The following is a 23,045-nucleotide window of genomic DNA, read 5'->3' as shown; positions in this document are numbered from 1 at the left end:
CTCAAAACACAAAAAAAAGCAGATCTTGCAGCGATAGCAACGCGAGTGAGCGTATGTTTTGTTGGGACGCGAAATACCATCATACCACCGAGTAACACAGAAAAAAAAATAGTTTTCAAGATGTCACATTCTACTTAATACAGGATATTCAATAGTAAGTGTTGAAGCATAACTTTTACATTGTGTCTCATCGATTCAAATTTCCAATATTACAATGTAGGCTGCTGTCGATGACGGATGAATGTCGTTTGCAGTGGAAATGGGCTGGGTAAAAATCTCATGATCGGTGGATAATTGGTACTGGTAGGGGAGTTAGCCTGGCTGCTGCTACTATTCGATGCTGCCTATTTTATGGCTAGGCTTATTATACCTGATATAGGGCCTAGGCCTACTACTACTAGCTAGGCCAGCATGTCCTGAAGGCACATAGGGAGGCCTAGGATAGGCATAGAGTAGGCCTAGGTATGGTGTTTTTTTCTGTGAAATTGTAATTGAGTTCGAAGACTTCCACTCTTTTTCCAGAATGGATGGTCCATTTCAACACTGTATTATTTAATAATATTATTAAATATTAAATAGGCCTAGGCCAACTGTCATATTAATTATTAAAATATTATTTTTATATTTAAGTATTACTTGGCTTATTAGGCCTAGTAGTAGTAGTAGCGGTGTTGGGTCGTTTCGGCCCTGAGTCGATTCGTCCTCAGGTCGATTCGGCCAAAGTCATTTCGGCCCTGAGTCGTTTCGGCCTGAGTTGGTATTTTTTCATGCATTTCGGCCGCGGTGTATGGAGTGCCAACTGTGCAGCCGCGAATAATACTTTAATAGAACACGGTAGCGAAGCGATATACCGTTTGTTAAACATGAAACTTATATTTATTTATTTATAGGCTATATTACTGCAACATTATCAGTTATTAACAATTATTTTTAGTAGTATTTTATTAATATTATTATTAGGCCTATTAAGCTGGAAATTTCACTTTCAAGGCCTATTGTTGCATGGAAACTAGTATAAAAAACGGATAGAAACGCCCATGAACAGGTTCCCGCGGTACCCTTGAGGGTAAAGCAGACACATCCTTTGTACGCCACCTTCAGGAATCTGGGTGCATTACTGCAAAGAGTGAAGTAGGTCAGAGGATAAAATTAGACTAGCTATTTTTGGTGCAGCCATTGCAGTGAATGTGTATGCGTGTGTTCACTTCTCGTCTGCTATTGTTTCGATTTGTTTTTTTTTTTAAATTATTCAACTTTGTTTAAGCTTTAACATTTCATTTACCGTATATGGACAGGGCCCTTGAACCCCTACCGGCAGGAGCGGATCCAGAGATGTCCGACAGGGGAACCGAAAATGGGGCCGATCGAAATAACACCGACTTAATTGAAATAATAATAGCAACACACACTATACAAAATCTGTCAACTATTTTCCAGTTCAGTTTTGACAGACTAAAAAAAATTTTCAATTTTTTTTTTATTCATACAGTACGTAGATATAACCTTTGCGAACATTTTAAAGAAAAAATTATGTTGATACGACCCTCTGTTAAGGAGTTATGATTTTTTAAGTAACTTAACCTCCGAAAATGTGGCTGAACGCTATGTTCTTTTGTAGTGGTTATGCTTCGCTGCTCAGCACTGTTTGTCATCGACTGAAGATGTTTACCGCAGCATAAAAAAGGCATATTATGGATTGTGACCAAACTGTATAGTAATTCATGCGCGGGGAATATATCTCTGTGCAAAAATTTGGCCTAGAAATCCGTCCACGCATTTCGGAAAATAAGGGGCGATTTCCGCCAAGATTTTGCCAAAAGTTAGACTTAAACAAATCTTAATATGTGAACCAATGCAATTATGCAGTGGCGGCTCTACAGATTCAGGAGGCAGGGTTGGGCGGAGTGGTGGCTAAGCTCTCCAACGGGGGCTTAAGCTTACTGATTGGGGAGAGTTTGGTAAAGGGTGTCCCCCTCCAAAATGAGATTTAAAAAAAAATAAGGACCTCTGGATGCCTGAAAATGGCACTCTACGACTGTAAAATACATATTTCGGGCTTGGCGTAGGCCTATTTAAAAATTTTTTTTTGGTCCGACTACCTGACAAGCTCGGCAGTGCTGAGAGTGAAACTACATTATGGCCTCAGAAAATGCATTTTACAACAGATGTTATCGAAGGAAGTAATGATAATATATTCATGACTATTGTCTGTGGAACAATGGGAAGTTATGCAAAGTTATTTTTAGATTACCAATGTGCAAGTCATATTATGTTACATTTATATACTGTAGCGCTTAATGCCAACAATGCCTCTAAGTGCTTCACATTATTACCCCCGGTCATTGGATCAAGCACATGAAACCAGTGGCGGATCCAGCAGGTGTTCAAGGGGTTCGGACGAACCCCCATTTGTGAAGAAACGTAACAAAATACAACTGGGTCCTGGCTTACAAAAGGCATGCTAACCTACCTAGGCATAGGTTGTAAGATCAGACAAAGTAAGCTTAGCCCAACTAGTTTTCAATTAAATAAATTATACACACTGTTTTTGGTTCGCCGTCGTAATAATTTATGTACGAAGGGCGTTCTTCAGGCTTATCGGATCATCGATCCATGGAAGAAAGACTTCGTATCTAACTACTCGATGTTATTGTGATATAAAAATGTATTGTCTGTCTGATTTTTTTTCCCCTCTGTGATAGGCCTAAAGAATGAGATAAAATTACCTGACCTTTTCTCAAGAGGGGGAAAACCTTGAATTTTGAAGAACTTAAAGGTCATTTAAAGACTCCTCAGAAGTCGGGAAAGCTCATTTCCGGCCATCTAGGAATCAAAATTTTCCTGAGGGAGGACCCTCCTTTCTTTTGGGGGGTTTTTTGGAAACATTTTGAACCCCCCTCTTTTAAAATCCTGGATCCACCCCTGGAAACACATATACCTACTCAGCTGCCTTGGAGAATTCCATAATGTTGCAGCTCTGTAATCAGATCGCATTTTGTGTTTGAGCCTACCTCTACAGTAGGTACCCAGTTGTACTCTTGGCTGGAGAGACACAACTGTAGGTAAAGTGCTTTGCCTATTAGACACAAGCAAAAGGCTCTGCTTGGGATTGAAACTCAAACTTGAGAAGCAAATCTACAACCGCTGTGCCAGACTGCTCTTATATTCGAAAGTCATTTGAATGTCACGCACATTGTATTTTAAGGTAGCAGATGGATTAGTAGGGAAGTTGATTGTTATACAATATGTTTTCACAATTTTATTTTCCTCACACGAAATGGTAGTTAACAAAGGGAAATCTTCCCTGTACAGTACATGTGTCAACTACCATAGCATGCATGTTCTGTGGAAAATAGTTTAAACAAAAAAAAAAAAACAAATAAAATGAGTTTACTTGATAAAAATAGAACTAAAACTTATTTAGGGTCATTTGGTACAAGTCTCCTTCGATATTCTAGTCAGATGAATTTCAATGTCATGCACATTGTATTTTTAAGGTGGTAGATAGATTAGTAGGGAAGTTGGTTGTTATACAATATGGATGTTCTGTGGAAAACAGTTTAAACGAAGAAGCAGAAATAAAATGAGATTACTTGATAAAAGTAGAATTTTAAATTAAACTTATTTAGTGTCATTTGATAATATTAAACAGAGATTGTTATTGTTAATTAATTATTTTGTAAAGATTAGTACAAGTCTCCTTTAATTTAAACTTTTACTTTCCATGGTCTTCAACAGGTTTGGTCTGTAATTAGAATAATAAAGATAAAAACATTGTTAATATGTGCTCACAGAAAAGTAGTCTTTAATTGGAGGTGTGTTTGTTTTGTTTGCTTATTGCAATTTTTCCACACATAAATAATACATTGACAAAATTAATTTCATTTATAAATTGAACAGATAATAATATAACAGTATTTAAGACTAAAAATTAATGATGACAATTCATATTTCATCAATAATTATAATTAAATGTAGAACTGAAAATATGAAATGTGTGGATGGAGTTCAATATAAGTTCAATGAACTTTAAGCAATGAACACCAGTAAAATATATTAACAATAACAAATTAGGAGTACAACGTAAATGAAATATACAGTAGTAATAAAAGTCATGTAAAAAAGAAAAAGGTTGGCGAATTGGAAAATTAATCCCTCGTAAATAGGCTTAAGTAGAGAAAAGCGTGACATAGATATTATACATACAAGGAAATTAATAATTTTTTATAATTGAATTTAAAGCTGGAAATGGAGGGGTTGTTTTGTAATTCTGAATCAAGATTGTTCCAAATTTTCGGACCCATGTAAAACACAGATGAACCCCTTAATGATTCGTAGAGTTCCACGGATATGTAAAAAAGCTATTACTAGTTGCCACTCAGGTATTGAAGGTGTGAAGATTTGATATTTTATCGAATAAAGTGCATAAATGATATGGTATATGATTAATGGATAATTTAAACATAAATAAAGCAATTTGTAATATATTTAGATCAAATACGTTTAATACATTAAGTTTATAAAAAAGTGCTTTGGTATGCGACATGTAACATGCACAAAATTTGGATAGTATGTTTCTGCTGTTTAATTGGAGGTGTCTTTAATTAGAGGGAGACCTGTTTTTAAAAATTGAAATAACATTAACTTGTCCCAATTTTTATCTTGTTCTTTCATTTCATGAAAAATGTAGAGTAGTGTAACTCTTGTTTTATTAGACTTCAAAGTTTCCAAACATTTTTTAATATAAAATATTTAGTGTAGTCCAAGTAGGGCCTACTTTAGGTTTCTCAGACATTTCATAAATTCTATAGTATTTAGTTCATTAATATTTCTCTGGTGTCTCTTCAATGTTTCAATTGATGTTTGTGTTTATAGGTCAAATATTTCCAATATGAATTATTGATTTTGTCTAGTGGTTCAAAGAGAATTGTCAAAATATTCTCAGGGCACTTTTGTATTGCAGTGCTTATTATTGTGAGCAGTCTTTAAACATTACATTTCATTTTTTTTGTGAAACTTGACTTTAAAAAACTGTTAAAAGCCAACAAGCAGCTGATACATTTTAATATGAACTTTAACACTTTAGTTGCCTCATTCATTCTGTCTTCCCATTGGTCCAAACTGCATCACCTTACACGTTGATTATTCCATAGCTATTCAGGTATAAACTTAGTGTTTCTCTCGCTTGATAATGATGGTTGAACCACAGACCATATGTGGCGAAGACAAGCAAACCCAGTCACTCGTCGCAAAAATTGATTTTTAGTTATTAATACAGGGTTAAACAGTAAAATGGGAGCATGGTAAAAGAATCATTTAAATCTGACATTTCATTATTAAGTTACAGGAGTTTAAGCATACAGCTGTTTAAAGAATAATATTTGAGAAATCAGCCTTCAAAGTTTATGATTCAGGCATTCCTCAGCCAGAAACCATCACCAAATCCTCAGAATTGTTTATTTTAACATTGAACATTGGAAAAATAACAGCATAGCATGATATATACTGTAGATATACTGTAGAGATACTGTATATAAAGTATAGTATAATGGGTATTCAATTTAGATTTTAGAATTATTTTTTTCTTCGTCTCTCCACCCATAAAGTTGGAGACCCAATACTAAGAAATATGACACTAAATGTACAGCTTTCATAATAATTATGTATTACAGCAGTTGTGTTGATGTTTCTTATCAGTTATTATCCGGGTTGGGCTATAGTTTGTTGGTGAAGATTCTTATTTTCTAATTCTTTTGGTCCTTTGCTCATATCCTGTGTCACCAGGATTATTGTGCTTATTCTACTGGTTCATTTCGTTGACTACGATTTTTTGTTGAGTATTATTTTCATTCGACTGGTTCGTAAATAAACTTCGTTGACAACAAAAATTAACGTAAACAGAGTGTGTTAATAAGTTTTTCACATGACCAAAACAAACATGTCCGATTGGTCAGTTTAGCAACAACATCTGCGTTTAAATTTACATAAAATTTCAGAAAATATAAATGATATATTTACCCACATGAAGTCAAAAAATAAATGTAGGCTACCAAAATTCAAAAACTGGATGAAAATATTTTTTTTAACGAAAAAACTATGCTGCCACAATCTGAAGAAACCTTCCAATCGGATACAATAATCAAGACACGCAGAAGATCCGGTATTCAGGCATGCCCATGATAATTGCAGTCACTGAAAATGATGGTTATAATAGTGTTCCCTGAGCAGCTTACTGTAAAAGTTGAAATTAAAAAAAGTGCTGCATCACAGACATCCAACGGGAGCTTATCCCAAAGAATGGGAAAGTGAAAACTTTAAAGCATTAGAAAGTATAATACATACTCCAAGTATTGAAATACACGCCATCGTGTTGGGATTCAATATTTCAACATTATTTATGTCATTATCACAATATTATTCATATTGAATCCCAAAACAATGGGGTGTATTTCAATACTTGGAGTATGTATTACACTTTCTTATTTGAGATTAATCAGTGGACCTTTCGGTTTAAAGCATTAGTCCGAGCATCAAAATTAAAAACTTGCATTAGAAGGAAATAAAAGAGATAAAAAAAATCAGGGCACTAATAATTTTTTATGTCCTAGTGGAAGCCTTGACCTTTTCCAGTTGGTCCAAGACATTTGTGTCCATTGATTACAGGATGCCGTCTTTAGCTACGGCAATTGAGATGTTTCCACCTCTGAAAATAATCCAATTAAAAAATTCATTAACAAATGAATTTAAAAATGAAAAGATCAAGTTACAATGGTGTTGATATAGGAATTGGGGATAGTAAACCTGATTGTTTTTTAATGTGAACATGTAGAATATAATAAGAATATTTAGGGCTGGCTGTTACCTTGGAGAGGTATGGAGGTGTGTAAATGGGATGAACCAAAATATGGGAGTCATTTATAATCCTTGTGCGGGTTAAGGGTCAGAACCAGTGGCGGCTCTAGGAAATTTTTTCTGGAGGGGTTAAGCTGTCCGACATAGAGATTTGCGCACGTAGGCCTGACCTGGGGAAGGGTTTGAAAGGGGGTTCTCCCTCCAAAATGAGATTTTTTTTAAATAGCAACCTCTGGATGGTCGGAAATGGTACTTTCAGACTGTGGAAGACATATGGCCCTGTAATAATGATAAACATTCAACCAAATTTAAATGATATATTGAAAAAAAATTTAACAAAATAAAATACAGTAGCGCTAGTACTAAGCCTGCTTTGTTGCATTTTCACCTTGTGACCAGCATCATGATTCATTTGGACATCTCATTTGCATATTAATCTGAGTGCATAGCTACAAAATGCTACTCTATTATCTAATGGTAACTATGGAAGGTACTTAAAACCAAGGAGGTATCAGAGGTGTCCACTGCATTGTTTAATGACTATTGATTGGTTTGTATTTTAAAGCTGAGGTATTCTTTACGTATTTACGGTGCTATTGATTGGTTCGTGTGTTGAAGGATGCTTCGTGGGCCTGATTCGTTTCATGTGTGCTCTATGTGTTTGGAGCTCATTTTTTAGGTGCCTCAGTTCTGTAAGAGTATTAGTGTGATCAAACATGCAGCCTGGTTTCTTTTAGCTACAACTGTAGAATGAATATTGCAAGTTTATAGTAAGTTAATTATTAGTTGTTTTCACATTAACTTTCAAGTATATCCTCTTTGCCATTTATTAGGGTGTGTCCTACCTGTTGCCTGGATCACTGGTAGGATTTAAGTTCAACCATGCTCAACTCCTCAAGGTGGATACATTGTAGGCCTATTATTTGTTTACAGTTGATCATTAAGTAATTTTTATAAGAAAAAGGCTTGCCCTGTACCCCACCGGGCCTAACAGATGGTCTTCCTGCAGTATTAGGGCTCGAAAAAAGCCTCATCCTGGTGTTTCAGGCCTTTTTCTTATGTCACTGACATTTAGCAACAAGTACTGTAAAAGTTTATTTTTTGATAAATATTTTTTGTCAATGCTGTAATATACTTTGAGAGTATCCTGATACAGTAGATATATTCAGCTCTCTAAAACCATGATTATTTATATTGGTTACTACTTAAAATCTTCTTGAGGGTGACAAAGCATTAATGCCCATTATTTTTTAATAGGCAGCATTATTAATACATCCTTGATGTGTGCTAAAAATACAAACATTTTGAGCTGTCTGTCCTCTAATTGGCTGTGGTACCAGCCACTAATATGCAGTTCATTTTGGTTGTTAAAGTATAATGTCTCCTTGACAACAGAATTGTGAGAATGACTGTTTAAATTTAATTAAAGTCAAGTTCAACTCTTTGAGTGCCAAGAAATGCAATTAGGCGTACCGATAATACTCTATAGGAAGAAAGACGCGTGATTAATAAATAGCAATATTTATAAAATTTTATTGATAGTAACACATTGTAACAATGATTTTCTGGTATCTTCCTAAGTTTTTGTTTTTTGTTGTTTACTTTTTGCGCAATTGCGGTTAAAAAAGTGGAAATAAGGAAACTTTTCTTGGTATTCCGCCTTGTAATCAGAGTGTGTCCCAATGCACAATTTTTTTAAAGACTATTGTTTTTGTATTTATGTTTTTTTAATGTTCTATAACTCAAACTCAAATTCTAAGATGAGTTTTGGAATGTTTTGTGTTGACAAGGAAACTACGGAAGCTAGCTATGTTTCTATGATATCAATCTGTTGATCATGTGAAATTCATGAGGATATTAGTGACAGCATATATTGCCTTCATGATGTAATCTTTCTAAATATAATGATGCATAGTACAGCCAACTTTATTTACGGTATAGCTCCATATTTGAATTCAGATGCGTCAGTCTTCTGTCCCTTCCATACCATGGAGGAATTAGTTGACCTACTCCCCCCCAAAAAAAAAGAATTATGTAACCAACAATCTGCTTGAACTACTTGATTTGTACTACAGTATCTGTATGTCTTTACTGTATAGAGTAATTTAATGTGTGCCATTCCACCTCTTCTATTGAATTGACCACTGAACTGACCGCTGGTAATAATACTGATGATTACTGACCACTGGTATTATTGACCAATCCTCATATCGGCTGTGCTGATGTTAATGATATCAATATTTACCTGCCAAAGGTTATCAATGATAAAGAGTGTTCATAGGATTTTCCAATAAGCTATTGACATTTATTGTCAGTGTAAAATGCCTATGTGGCATTCATCGCCATAGCAATTGAATTATTGCCATAGCAACAGAATTATTTGAGCAATATACGTCCATAATCTCTCCTTCTCCGTAGTGTGGGATGTTATATTGACAGATATTTCACCTGCCAAATGTACTCTAGATATTACTGAATGGTAAGTGTTTATGATACTAGGTAATCAATTTTCTGAAAGTTCTGTACCGTTCTTATTTAATTATTATTTTATAACGCTAGATATAAAATTATTATGGCCGTTGTATTGAATTTTGTTAACAAAGTGTTATTGTGAGGCCCTTGTAGAGGGAATATATTTTAGGAGAAAACGTTCTCTGAATGTAAATAAAACATTAAATGGAAACATGCTAAACAAATATGCCACCAAATCAGAAATAAGTAAGCAAGTTTTTTTGTGACAAATAAGTGATGGATGATGATGATTGTATTTTGTTCTAATTTTGGGGTCCACACATGATTTTCTGTACATTTTTGGTAATTAAAATCGCGCCATACTATATTTATAGCACTATTACCATAAATTATTCATATTTGATATAATAGTTATGTAAATTAATGGTTTATTATAGATATAGAGTATGCAGCTTCTTAAGATTAAGCAATAATGTGTTTACTGAATAGACCACCCGTTACGAATAAGTCTTGTGTTCGATGTCCAATATATGAAACATGTAGTCTGCAGGCACGTTGACCTGACGATTATTGCCAACAAATTTTCACAAAAACGTGATGCAATAATCACAAAATGATTATTATTGTTTATTTTCAGTAAATATTTCAGCCGTTCTAGTGTAGTGATTTCTATTCAGGTTGTGAACCTCATTGTCGAGGGTTCGAACCACACGCTGACCATTCTCGGCCAGCCATGCTTAAGTTACCCCAGCTTGCACTGTTGACAGGTTGTGAAGTGGCTCTCGCTATGTTTCAGCCCTAGGTGTGAGTAGTTCATGGCTTATAAATTAAATATTATGGCTACCTCTTATCAATATTAATGGTAGCAACAGGCCTGACATACAAAGATAAAAAAAAACACACACATTGAATATGATGAAAATAGTGACTTAGACATCATAAATAGATATTACCTAATAGTGCATCCAAAATTTTCAATTCTTCTATTAATAAACAGTAATTATGATTAAAATATCACAAAAATAATAAAATAAATTGATAGATATGGCTGATGGATTATAGTATTTTATACCTCATGATACCATAATGTGTCATTAAGCACTGCTCTCATTAACATACTATATTTGACTTCCTGCATGCAATGACGGTTGTCGTATCATATCATTCGATATCGCTAGTCAAATTTACTTTTAGACCCTAAGCAGTTGTGTTGAACTACCACTTTCAATTCTGGAATTATACAGGAAATTTGTTTCCAGTTCTCAAGGTAAAAAGTAGGGCATGCATATTAACATACTCAATAGTAAGTTCTAGTTTTGAAGTTCTTCGATTCACATAAATGTTACTGTTTTGCTATAGAGCTAGTCATGTCATGCATGTTATCATATTATGCTTGTATGTTTTTTTATTTATTTATTAATGTTGTATATTTTATTAATATTCCATTCTAAACTAGATATCCACAAATGAAGGTATTGTGGAGATCAAGTTATAATACAGTATCTCAAGCATACTCTATAGTTACAGGTCATTGATATAGTTTTCACCTAATTAGCATAAACAATTACTCAGTTTAAAGGGCCATGAAGCTTATTTAACAATTTCAAATAAAAAACAAAATAAAAAAAATATAATAGAAAATTTAACATTTTAGTTACCTCTATGCATTGAGGACTTTTTAGAATTCCTGGTGGTAGTAAATAATCTATGCGGACGAAAGCTAGAGATTAAATTTTACAAGTTAGTCCTTAAAAGTGCTGGGACTGTCATTTCTTTTGTAATACTTTTAACCTAAGAGGGGACTTCAAATACTGTAATAATTAGGCCCAATAAAAAAAATTATTATTATATCACCCTCGTGCACATGTCTTCTATGCTACTGAAAAAATTTTTTTTTTTAAATTAATTTTTTTAAAAATGTATTATTTTTTCATTAAAAAAAAATTAAATACAGTATTAATAGTAGATATTGTTTGTATTATCTCCATAATGTTTTACTTTGAATATCAATGCACTGGCAAATAATTAAAGGGTTATATTTGGCTTTAGCAAAATAAAAAATAAAAAAAAAGCCTCCCTCCCTCATACTTTTCCAGCCTAGATAGGATGATAAACTGATAATATTTTTTATAGACCGCATTGCTCAATAAACTACCCATCTGAAATTGAGGAATAATAAATAGGAAAATTACAACTCACTTTAATCTTACAGTACATGTGCAATATATTGCTATTACTTAACTTATTGAATATTGTTTATCCAATTATTTGGAAAAGAAAAATTGCATATTCCATATTGATCCGGCATTAAATCCGAACTGATTGCAGGATTAAGAGTTCATGGTCTGTGGCCTCATGTGGCTTAGGTTGGGCAGTGCTGGCAAAAAAATCATTATAATTTTACACGGAATAAACCACTTAAGTATTATGAGTACGTTATCATACAATTTAACAACCTAGGAATTAACAACCTCCAATTCAAAAATATATTGTTCCAGATCAATCAGTTTCTGTTTCTTTTATTTACATAAAAATTGCAGCCAAGGCTGAATTACATTATACTGTATTTACAAAAAATGTACATTGAAACATCAAAACATCAATCAAGCAAAAGCAAAAGTCATGAAAAATGGCGATAAAAGTAACATAAAAATACATTAAAATTGTAATATGTAATAACATAATAAGACATTTCAAAAGTAAATGAATGGAAATGAAGAGCAACCATGACTGGCAAACAATAGGTCAATGTGAAAAGAACAATATGGTGATAAGTTAAGAACATATGGTATGGTAAGTCATTTTGGAAATACAGGTCTCCTTCCAATGAAAAACCCCTCCAATTAAGGACTAACTCCAATTAAAGACAACTATTCTATGGTCCCTAATTAACAAATGTCTTTTATCTTTATTATTCTAATGAGAGACCAATGCTACTAAAGTCCATGGAAACCCAGGTCCCAAAAGTGGTCTTTAATTGAAAAAAGACCTGTAGTCCAAATAATATAAATATATAAAAAAATACCATATTGCAGAGGCCAAAAATAAATAAAAGGCCAATCCAATATTTGCCAGTTTGCCAATCATTACCATAGAATATAAAAATGTTATCCAACACCATTGTAGCAGTGACAGTATATAAATATTGACTGCTCATGAGGGGAATGGTGAAGTCTATTGCCCCGAGGTGATGTGGAGATCGTAGCCTGTCTTCCTGAGACTACGGTCTCCACATGACTGAGGGGCAATAGATTTCACCGTTTCCCGGATCTGGAGCAGTCAATATTTGTTTTTTATACCGCATACATACTGTAGATTCTTTGAGGCCTAAAAAAGTATTTATTTCCTAGCCTAGAGGCCTACTAGTATGACTATTGCCTAGGGGATCAAAGAGTGTGTCTAGCTCTTCTCTGCTCATTTCTTCAATTTCAACCCATCGTCTTGCAATATTTGTCGACTATTGAAAAGGCATATTTAATTTCTCTTTTGGTGCTTGTGTTATCGGCTTCGAAGTATATCAGCTTCGAAGTATATTCCTAGGCTAGGCCTAGTTCTTCCTCATCCAGGAACTCAAACCGACAGCCTCTGTGATTTTTGTTTATCGTCTAATTGCTGATCTGTGGCACTGTCAAGTGCCAATCTCTTTCATTGTAGAGATCGCAGTCCCCTCCATCGTCAGCGCGATGGTGGGGAGTAGAGTTTGCACCATGTGACAGGTCTAAAAAGTACTATTTTTCAGGGGAATAGTACTTTTTTGAGGGGAATAGTACTTTCTATTGCCTGTTTCTTATTCAATCAGATGCCTAGAATCTATGTATGAGGTATATAATAATCTATTCCCACATTACTTCTCTGCACTTTATTACCTAATAATTTGTCCATAGTAAATAATAAAAAGGAAATGTCAATTCTTTAAATCAAAACCACACAGCTTAATCCGACTTTTCAATTGATGATGTCATGTCTACTATACATTCAATATATTTTTGGCTGAGTGATTTTTTTTCCTTGGTATTAAAAAGTAGTTCATTTGATGGAGGTAAAAAAATAATTCATTCACCAACGAACAATTGAATAACCTTGTGACGACCCCGGCAGACACTGTATGCATCAGTAGCACGGCTGTATAAGTGGTGTGATGGTCAGCATACTCATAACTTAGTATATAAGGAATCTTAAAAATTGTATTGGTATTTGAAATATTACAGTGAATTTACATACTAGGAAACATATGTAACTAATTTAATGTTACTCGTGAAAGCTATTCAGTATGTCCCCGAAATTGTAATTGAGATTTTTGTTTCAGATTAACTTGATGTATTCTCTACATAATGTATTCCAGTTAAATTACTTTTAATTGTTGTTGATAATATTTTTTCTTACTTTTTCTAGTAATATTTTTATCCCTGATTCAGTTAAATTCATGTAAAATACATTATTATTTATTAAGGCATATTATTACTATTATTATTATTATTATTATTATTAATTATTGTTATTATTATTATTATTGTTACCATCATTATCATCATCATTATTATTATCGTTGTCATTATCATCATCATCATCATCATCAATATCATTATTATTATTTATTCTTATTATTAATTATTATTATTATTATTATATTTTCATGGCCTTACAGATAATAAGAATATTGTTGATAGCTGTATAAATCTCCAATTCGTATTTTAGCATAAGATGATATATAATACAATTTAATATAATACATGAATACAATGTAATTTCAATTCTACTTTTTGTTTAGTTGTCAATCTTATTCTCTAATTGTTTCCATATTGGTTCTATGCTAAGTTCTAATAAATGTACCGTGCAAGACACAGTGAAAGCTCCGATTCTTATTTTAGCATAAGATGATATATAATACAATTTAATATAATACATACAACACAAGTTCAATTCTACTTTTTGTTCAGTTGTCAATCTTATACTCTAATTGTTTAAAATTAAATATTGATTTCTGCTAAGTTCTAATGAACAGACAACAGAGCAAACATCTTCAAAGCAATTTCATCTGGTTTCAAAATCTCAACCATTGTCTAGAGAATCGATGAGAATGGATTGAATATTGTCAACAAGAATCGTCACTGTCAAAGAGAAAATGTGTAATGCATCACATGTTCACCAGATTCAACCATTTCTAACTAGGGTGGTGTGGATCATTTGGCAAAGCAACAAAACCTTACTTAACATCACTGGTTCGATTTCCATTGTAGTCCATATTTTTTCTCCTTTTATTTACTTCAATTTACTGTAACCTGCGAAATTTATATTAATATCACATTTTACATTCATTTTGGTTTTTCTGTGATTCAGGAAAAAAAAGAAAAAAAGAAGCTATGTTGCAGTAATAATGGAGATCTTATTGATTTTTTCCAGCAGCTCTAATTTCAGTAAACTTGTAGTAAAAGTGCTTCTAACCTTCCAGAAATTGTTCTGTTAATTTCTTGAATAATTGATGTATTCTTTGAAGTGGTGGCACCAGTAGTGTCTGTCCTCGTTAGTCAACCTATTGTCTTGAATCCTGTTTATACTTGAGGATTTGTGATGGTTAACCATCCCACATATTTACCTCATAAAATTTTGATGAGCTAACATCAACATATTTTTCAATGCCTGTTTGAAAATGGAAACATTCTTAGGTTTCCAAACTTGTGATTGGCTGAGAAGTAGGCATTTAAAACATGCCTCAGGCTGTTCATTAAATATACACAAAACATCCTCGCAGAAGAGGAGGCTATTTGTGTAACTGCTACCAACTCACTTTTATCAGATTTTGAAAAAAATACTCAATATAGTACAGATAATTACAGAATTATGCTACTCAAAGCATTTATGCTCCTCAAAGCATAATTGTAATAACAATAAAAGCCTCATTTAACAGTGTTCATATTAAAGTTATAATAGCAACAGGGAAAACATGTTTATTAAAAAATGCTTTTAATATGTAAATGTGAAAATAGGCTATAGCTAATGAGCTCTTATATTTTGATTGCACAACTAATCGATTTGGAGCACGACAGCAATCTGGACGTTCGTAGGAAAAAGGTGGCTCAAGATGGCGTAGCTTTTATTTCCTTTTGAAAACTCTGATTTCCTAGCCATTTATTTCTCACGTTAACAGTGGGTGGTTGTTTTCGTAACCATAACATTATCTTTTTTTATGCTATTGCGCTGTAATGTTTTTCATGTATACCCAAGTTATGTCACGTGACCGCCTGTAAACAAACATTTCCCAATGCATCTATTGTGTCACTGTTTTTCAGTGCTACCAATACATTTTTAATTGAATATCAAAAATTGTAGCTTGGTGGTTAGTATGCTAGCCCTAATCAAACTTGTAGACAGGATTTTCAAAGAGCGCGGGAGAGGTGAGTCTTTAGGTTGAGCTGCATTCACACCGAAGCCGAATTCAGTTCGTATGGTTAACAAAACGAAAAAAGAATATCAAATCAGTGGTAAAGAATAGAGGCGTGTACTAAGACGCGCATTGATAACGTTCTACGAACCGAATTCGGATTCGGTGTGAATCTACCTTAAGACCTAAAGACAGCCACAGATGGTGAAGATCGAATGTACACTGAAAGGTTATTCCAGACGAGTGGCGCCTCGCACGGAAAAGATTTGTTACCAATACACTTGTTAAAGGTAATAAACTAATAACATTTCTGGAAGAGGTGGGAGGGGGGTTCTTTCAAACCTCCTGGTTATCGGTTTGCTAATCCTAGGGGTTTGGGTTCAAATCTTATAAGGATGTTTTCTCATGACTAAATCATAAAGTGTGTTTTTAATATGAATGGTTGGTAGGATTATATTAGCAGGCCTAGACGCTTACACATGACCCTGTGACATCTAGGGGCTGGCACAGCTATTTTGCATTGTAAAGGAATCAATGCAATTTTGATTAGTAATTTTCACCAGCGAATGTAGTTCCAGTTTCAACGAATGATTTCCTGATCACTTGAGTTGAACACACTGGCTAGTAGGCCTAATTGGCATTTGATCAATATGCTTAAACATGACGTTAGACGAGTCCATTAGACAATCTGATAAGCCTGTTTCTATGGTTACCATTGATGCTGAACACAACAACAAATGTTGAAGGGTGTCAAAGAACTTACATAATTCGACAATTCTTTTCAATTCAGTGGATTCAGTCAATCAACTCAAAGGGATGAATGATAGCATACTATTTATATAGCATTTATAAATCCTTTATTATCCAGCATACTTTCTATTTCTTATAATGTATTATAGATGTGATACTTTTATTGTTTTCTGATATTTTATGTGTATTTCTCCGAATGAAAATTCTGAATAAATGGAATTGAATTATATATTCTATGTGTCTGGTCATGTATAGAGATTATCAAATCAAGTGGAACGATGGTTAAATTTACCACACAGCAAAACCTACTGTGCACCGGATATTACTGTGATTGTGGTGGATTGCAGGTGTAGGTATTTAAATAATAAAAGGTTTTAATATAAACAGAGGTTGATTTCAGTTTGGTTTATTGTATATAGATAAGATTAGCCTTCCAAGAGGCACTTCAACCATTAGGTCTGAAATCAAAAAGGTACCGTAGTTGGAGGAATGTAATAATAGTTAAGGAAAAAGAGATATCCAAGTTCTGATTTGCATTGTGTTAGATACTGTACACATTTGTTAACCTGGATTTTCTATGAATGAGAAGGTAATTTCTGTAGCAATTACAGCTCAAGTACATTAAAGGTAAATGCTTAAAGATAATGAAAACCCATTATCTTCTCAATATATCTTAAGGCAGAGTTCTATGTATATTACAATACCCTATATTGATACATAAATATAGAGTAGAAATAATGATTCGGCTTATAAATGAGATTAATGATATTTGTATAGTACAAAAGCAGAGGAATATATCTGCAATAAAAGATGTTTTATTGCAGATGGCAAAATGGCGAGCCAGCACGTTTGATTAAACCATTCTAGTTGCATGTTTTTGTGTCATCTTTCATGTGTACCAGACTGGAATGATGCATTGAAATTTGAGTGTTGCTTTGAATATGTGGCCCACTCTGGCAAAAGCAGACGCTTGTCGTCAAAAACGAAAGTCTTCAAATCAGCTAAAATTTCTATATTGACCATCTTAAAGCCTGTTTGCCATTTGTCATCCATTTTAACAATTATTAGCTTTTGACCTCCAGGTTTCAAATATTTAATAAAATTTGTAGCTTTTTAAAAAAAAATAAAAGGTGGTTGGAGAAAAGAGCCTGTTTATGTGGGAGCAACAATGCTATTAAATTATTCAGATTTGTAATTTAACTGTTGACATAGCTAATTTGATTATGTTCATACAAACTTAGTACTGCATGTCTGTATTCCTTCAAAAAGATAAAAGATATATGGTGCCAAACTTTATTGTATTAATACAGGTAAATATTAAACATAAAATAAATATAACCCTATTGAAATAGATAAAAAAAAAACCAAAATAAAATAAACACTATTTAAGGGATGTATTTTTTGCTAAACAAGATTTTAACACTATGGCCAACCCCTATTCCGGGAACATAATAATGGGGCACTTTGTTTCACCCGGGAGGTGTCCCCTTTCTTTTACAGTAATAATAAGCATTCTGCTGTATGTAGTTAAGTTATTGGCAAAATTAGTGAATCGGTTTTTATTGATTGCTTGATTGATATATTGATTGATTGATTGATTGATTTATTTATTTATTTATTTATTTATTTATTTATTTATTTATTTATTTATTTATTTATTTATTTATTTATTTATTTATTTATTTATTTATTTATACTGTAGGCACTTTCAGTACTATTGTACAAATTTTCAAAGTGATACTGTTAAAACATAACAAAAATATATACAATACAATATATAGAATTGATTAACAATAATTAAAAAGAAAAGAGTATGTATAGTTTAGTTCATACGTGTATCTATAAAATTAGTACACCATAGTGCAGAGGAAGCTTTGTCATGATTAGTGATTAAGCTGCAGTGAACGTTTCTTAAGCGCAATAGGATATTGTGGTCTTGAACTTTCAGAATTAGTTGGTATGTCATCACTGAAAGTGGTAGTATAGGGTGGTTTGTGTGCATAGGTTGTAGATTTTTTTAAATTCTGGAAGCAAGGAACTTAATTCTTTCAATGTATATATTGCTACGTATGTTGTTATTTTAATGCATTATTATTATTTCTACTGCATACAGTATACATACTGTGAATTGAAGTTATTAATTTCTTATCTGACTGACTTCATAAAAAATGTATAGAAAAACCTTCTGACACAACTACTTAGGATCAGGAGCAACCATACTGTATTACAGTTAGCAACATTTTTAATTAGTACTATAATTTATATTCATTTTTCTTCATGAAATCATCTATCAAAAAATTTGCAGAAATTGATCAGCTGTCGTATGATTTCTGTTGACAAATGGTGTCGTGCAGTGTTATGACGTGCATTGTGCTATACTCTGTTAAAGATTGCCTACAGTAGGCCTACCTGTTTGTGCAACTTAAAATCAATTCTACATTCGTGTATGAATCAATAGCTGAGCCTTGAATGGTGAAGTCACCTTGTCAGTGTTTTTGAACGCTTGACTAATGTTGTGTTTTATGTAATCCAACTGCATTGAGTTGATCATCAAAAGCTCCAAATAAACAAAGTGTATAATAATATTAAAATAATTCCTATCTTCAGATTAGTTAAAACAGTGGAGTTAAAGAGAATGGTTATATTTTCTAATATCTAATACAAAAATCAAACCATATAATTAGTAATAATTAAGTATTTCAATTCAGTTCAATTCAACTTTTATTTCAGAAGAGTTTCCTTCCATGGACAACAATCACAAGAAAAAAAGGCCCAGCACCAAACAGTAAAATACAAACGATATAGATAAATAACATGGGCCTGAAAGAAGTTAAAAATTAATTAATCACTCAATCAACCAATCAATCAAATTAAAGACGATGCACGATGTTTCAACAATCAATGTCTACTGTGCAGATAAATACAAACAACTGATTCCACTTCAAGTTCAATTTTGAATGACATATCATTAACAAATGCATTTGATAAGGCTGTTGCAACTCATCAATTCTGGTCATATTCATAAACATAAACATAGCATAAAATATTTGTAAAAAACCAAACATTAATTTATGGTGTTTATATGGAGAAATATTAATAATTTTTGATAATATGAAATATAAATTCAGTGGTGTATTCATGTGATGTATCACAACTAATACAGTGCCAGAAAAAAAAAGTTTTTACATTGTAACAGTAATCTTTCATTTTTATTAAGGAGTCGGATAGTCCAAGTGGTACAGTACCTACCCTCCCAATGGCCCCTTCCTTATCCCCTAGATGGCCCCTTCCATATCCCCTAGACTTCCAGTCTATTGCCTAAAATTCATCATCCCCATAACCTTGTCGATTATTACATCAAATTTACATATCTCAAAAATGAATTCTATGATAATAACCATATTTATATTAATTCTGTTTTTAATATTCTAAAAATGTTTCATACTCTTTACTTACAGTGCAATTTTAATTATTAATGCATATTTTTGCACCTTTTAGCTATGCATATGAAAGGAGCTATTTTTAGTATAGAAGAAGATATGCATTTTTGTCTGGTATTGAATAATGCTATACTAAGCCAGCCTTCCTCACACCGGACTTACTAATTAATAGTGTGTATTAGGCTGCCTTTATTCATATTTCCTCACAACACCTGCTTAGTATTTCTCAGCCTACTTCTCAGAATAATCAATAAATATTCTTTGGTATAACTATCCATTGTTTAGTGGCAGTCATTTTTTGTTAATTACATTTTTAAACTGGTAGCTTAGCTTTTATAGATTCATACTTGATATCGGTCATGAGGATTTATTTGTTGTATTTGATAAGAAACAAAATATGTTGTTGTAGTTATTAATATTAATGATTAATTACATTCTTGTTTTTATTTTGTGCAGATTAAACTTTCAAATCGAAGGGAGTTACAAGGTTGATAATCAACGCTTTAGTGTGCTCAAGCTTCTGGACAAGTCGTACCAAGATGACAGTTAAAAAAGGCTCAATGAAACTCAATAGTCTTCAGTCTATTTGGTACTGTGTGTTTGTGATTGTCACACACACATACCTCATCATCAGTGCTTTCTATCACTACCATCGTGTGCGCCACATGGACTGGCCCCAGGGAATGATTCCCTACCCAGAGCTTGGTCTATACATGCTCTGCGTTGTCGCCGCATTACTTATAACAATCTTATTTATACCAACGCAGATATTCCAGGTTGGGAATAATGCTAACGATCGTACAAAACTTGGGATGGAAAAGGGTGACAAAGGACCGCCTAAGTGGGGAGGTAGTATAAAAGCAAAGCTTGTGTTTGTTCGCCGTTATACAAAACATCTAGGACCAGTTGGCGCTACGATGCACATAGTATCAGCCTTCTGTCTTCTTCTACCTGTTATGTTTCTACAAGCACGTGAAATAGAACATGGTCTATTACCCCCAGGTGTGTATGCTATAAAGCTTAATCATCTTGTTTATTGTTTGAAGTTTTGCATGATGAAGTAATAACATATATGTTGCGGTACACCACATAGGTAGTTCTGAAAAGAATTGTTGTAGTTTAGAAAGTCATCTTGTTTATTGTAAACAAAATGTTGGTTTCTGACATGATTTAAGCCCAAAACCCCTTTTCACTCAAATCCAACAAAATATAATTGTTGCAATCATTTTATTTTTAATTTCATTCTTTGAAATTGATTTTATATTTTATGTATTTTAGTAAATATGTTGAATTCTTACTTTTCGCAGAATCTATTTGGCGATCAGAAGTGAGTTTAGTTCCTGTAATTGAGCTAGATAAAACCCCAGTACCACCATTAGAAACAGATCTACTGTCCACATCGGAACCAGACTTAAAACCACACCACAAAGAACCGCCCTACAAAATCTCTATGGTAACCATTAATTACATTAATTATGTAACCGCACTGGTGGTGTATGCAATTCTATATGGCGATGTTTTTTGGTTCTGTCACAAAGGCTTTGCATTACTCCTGTCTGTTCAACTAATGTTCAACGCGATTCAATATTCTCTTGGATTTATTGGCGTATCTCTCCTTTACAAACTGCATACATATGGCTGGGAAAAGTATGGAATCCCCGAACCAGCTGTTGTCAACAGTGCTGCCGGGCTTGTCGGGCTATTTCTCACCAATAATATCACAATATTTTTAAGCGCTGTCGTCACATTTTTGTACGGCTACACGCGAATGAAGGAGTCGGAACTTCGTAAACGACAGAAGAATGTACAGAAAGGAAAACCTTTGATTATGTACAGTGGAAATGCATTAAGATGCCAAGGCTATATACCTCACATTGGGGCCCTCTGTGTTCTCGTTATTTTCATTGTGTGCAAGTCTCCGTTGATAGTTGAATATTTACGAGCATTCCGACACGTGGGTGACCCGCGTCTACTAGCTTGTATGCTGTATGATATCTTCTACATTTTTTTCTGGGCGGTTCTGTGGGTAGTTTTTGCCTTGAAACGCAAATGGGATTTCAATTTTGCATACTTGGACTCTGATCGTGATGATAGTGAAAGCACTACTCAAAGCGTGGGATCTATAGGTTCTGTGACAACCGATAGTCCGGTGTCTCGGGATGATATTGAGCTCACACTTGTTAACAATCGCAATGGAGATGTCCATCAAAGGCATGTTAAAGAGGAACCAGAGAAAAGAAACTCCTCGAAGATTCACTTGTCCAATAATTTTCCTGCTTTCATAGCTCACATGCCAGAGAAATTTTCACCAAAGAGACTCCACAACGGAACGGCATCGATTGAGGAATGCCAACCGTTGCATACAATAACCCCAAACAATGTTGGAAAGATAAACCCTGTGTTACAAGCCAATGAAAATCCTGCGAACAGCAGACCGGCTTCAGTATCGTCTACTACCTCCTCCACGTATTCTGGGCACCAGCACATCACCTGTGAATGCTGAATTGTCAGTTGTCAAAGAATGTTACATTTGAGGAGGTTCATCACTCAAAAGGTTTATTAAGAATGGAATTAGAATGAAATTAGAACTGTATACTTATCTTAATTTATTTGTAATTGGGCAAGTCATTAATGACCACTTGCCTTATGGACAATTGTATATATTCCAAATTGTTTTTACTACACTTTATAGAAAGAAATTGTTTCAATTTTTTAATGAAATAATAGTTGTGAATGAAGATAGAAAGGATAGTTGTGATTGATTGATTGATTGATTGAAGGAAGGTTATGATTAAAACTCGCGATTTATGAGGTTGTGATTGACTTGCTATTAATCAATTACTTGAAGTCAACTATTTTAATCTAACAATTAAATTCATTTCAATTTAATTCATTGTATTTAGTAATGAACGAATGAACAACTAGTTCTATATCATAAAATAAATTAAATTTTATGTTGTGTTGTAAAGTTGTATTTAAAGAATAATAATTTTAAGTAAACCTTAATAGCACAATACAGTACGTTGATTAACCATTTTACAATGCAAGAAACTCTAAGAACTCTGGGAGTATGTGCGTATAGATAACTGAAAAATTAATTAAAAATTAGGTATTTCATCGACTTTGAAATTCCCATCAATATTTTAAATGAA

The 23,045-nt window shown here is 33.3% G+C and overlaps 1 protein-coding gene across 2 annotated transcripts; it reads left to right on the top strand.

Moving 5' to 3' along the window:
* Positions 1 to 22,817, top strand: LOC117105767 (protein tincar-like). Of its 2 annotated transcripts, none has more exons than XM_033247044.1 (3): positions 1 to 154; positions 20,350 to 20,895; positions 21,201 to 22,817. In XM_033247044.1, exons 2-3 carry the CDS (start codon positions 20,433 to 20,435, stop codon positions 22,394 to 22,396), a joined length of 1,659 nt encoding a protein of 552 aa, XP_033102935.1. In that variant the 5' UTR covers positions 1 to 154; positions 20,350 to 20,432; the 3' UTR covers positions 22,397 to 22,817. The 2 variants fall into 2 exon arrangements, with proteins under 2 accessions (XP_033102935.1, XP_033102936.1); XM_033247045.1 differs by lacking the exon at positions 1 to 154 and adding an exon at positions 7,338 to 7,622.
* Positions 22,818 to 23,045: the final 228 nt, after the last annotated feature.

This window comes from Anneissia japonica, unplaced genomic scaffold, assembly GCF_011630105.1.
Source record: "Anneissia japonica isolate Jap-2015-1 unplaced genomic scaffold, ASM1163010v1 scaffold287754_len4335492_cov202, whole genome shotgun sequence".
Lineage (NCBI taxonomy): Eukaryota > Metazoa > Echinodermata > Crinoidea > Comatulida > Comatulidae > Anneissia > Anneissia japonica.
Note: the sequence above shows the minus strand (reverse complement) of the source record. Positions and strands in the feature narration are given on the sequence as shown.

Bases quoted from the DNA above. Each gene is read 5' to 3' on its own strand.
- LOC117105767 (XM_033247044.1), top strand. From the start codon at position 20,433: ATGACAGTTAAAAAAGGCTCAATGAAACTCAATAGTCTTCAGTCTATT. The intron at 20,896-21,200 runs GTGTGTATGCTA...TACTTTTCGCAG, and splicing joins ACATGGTCTATTACCCCCAG to AATCTATTTGGCGATCAGAA.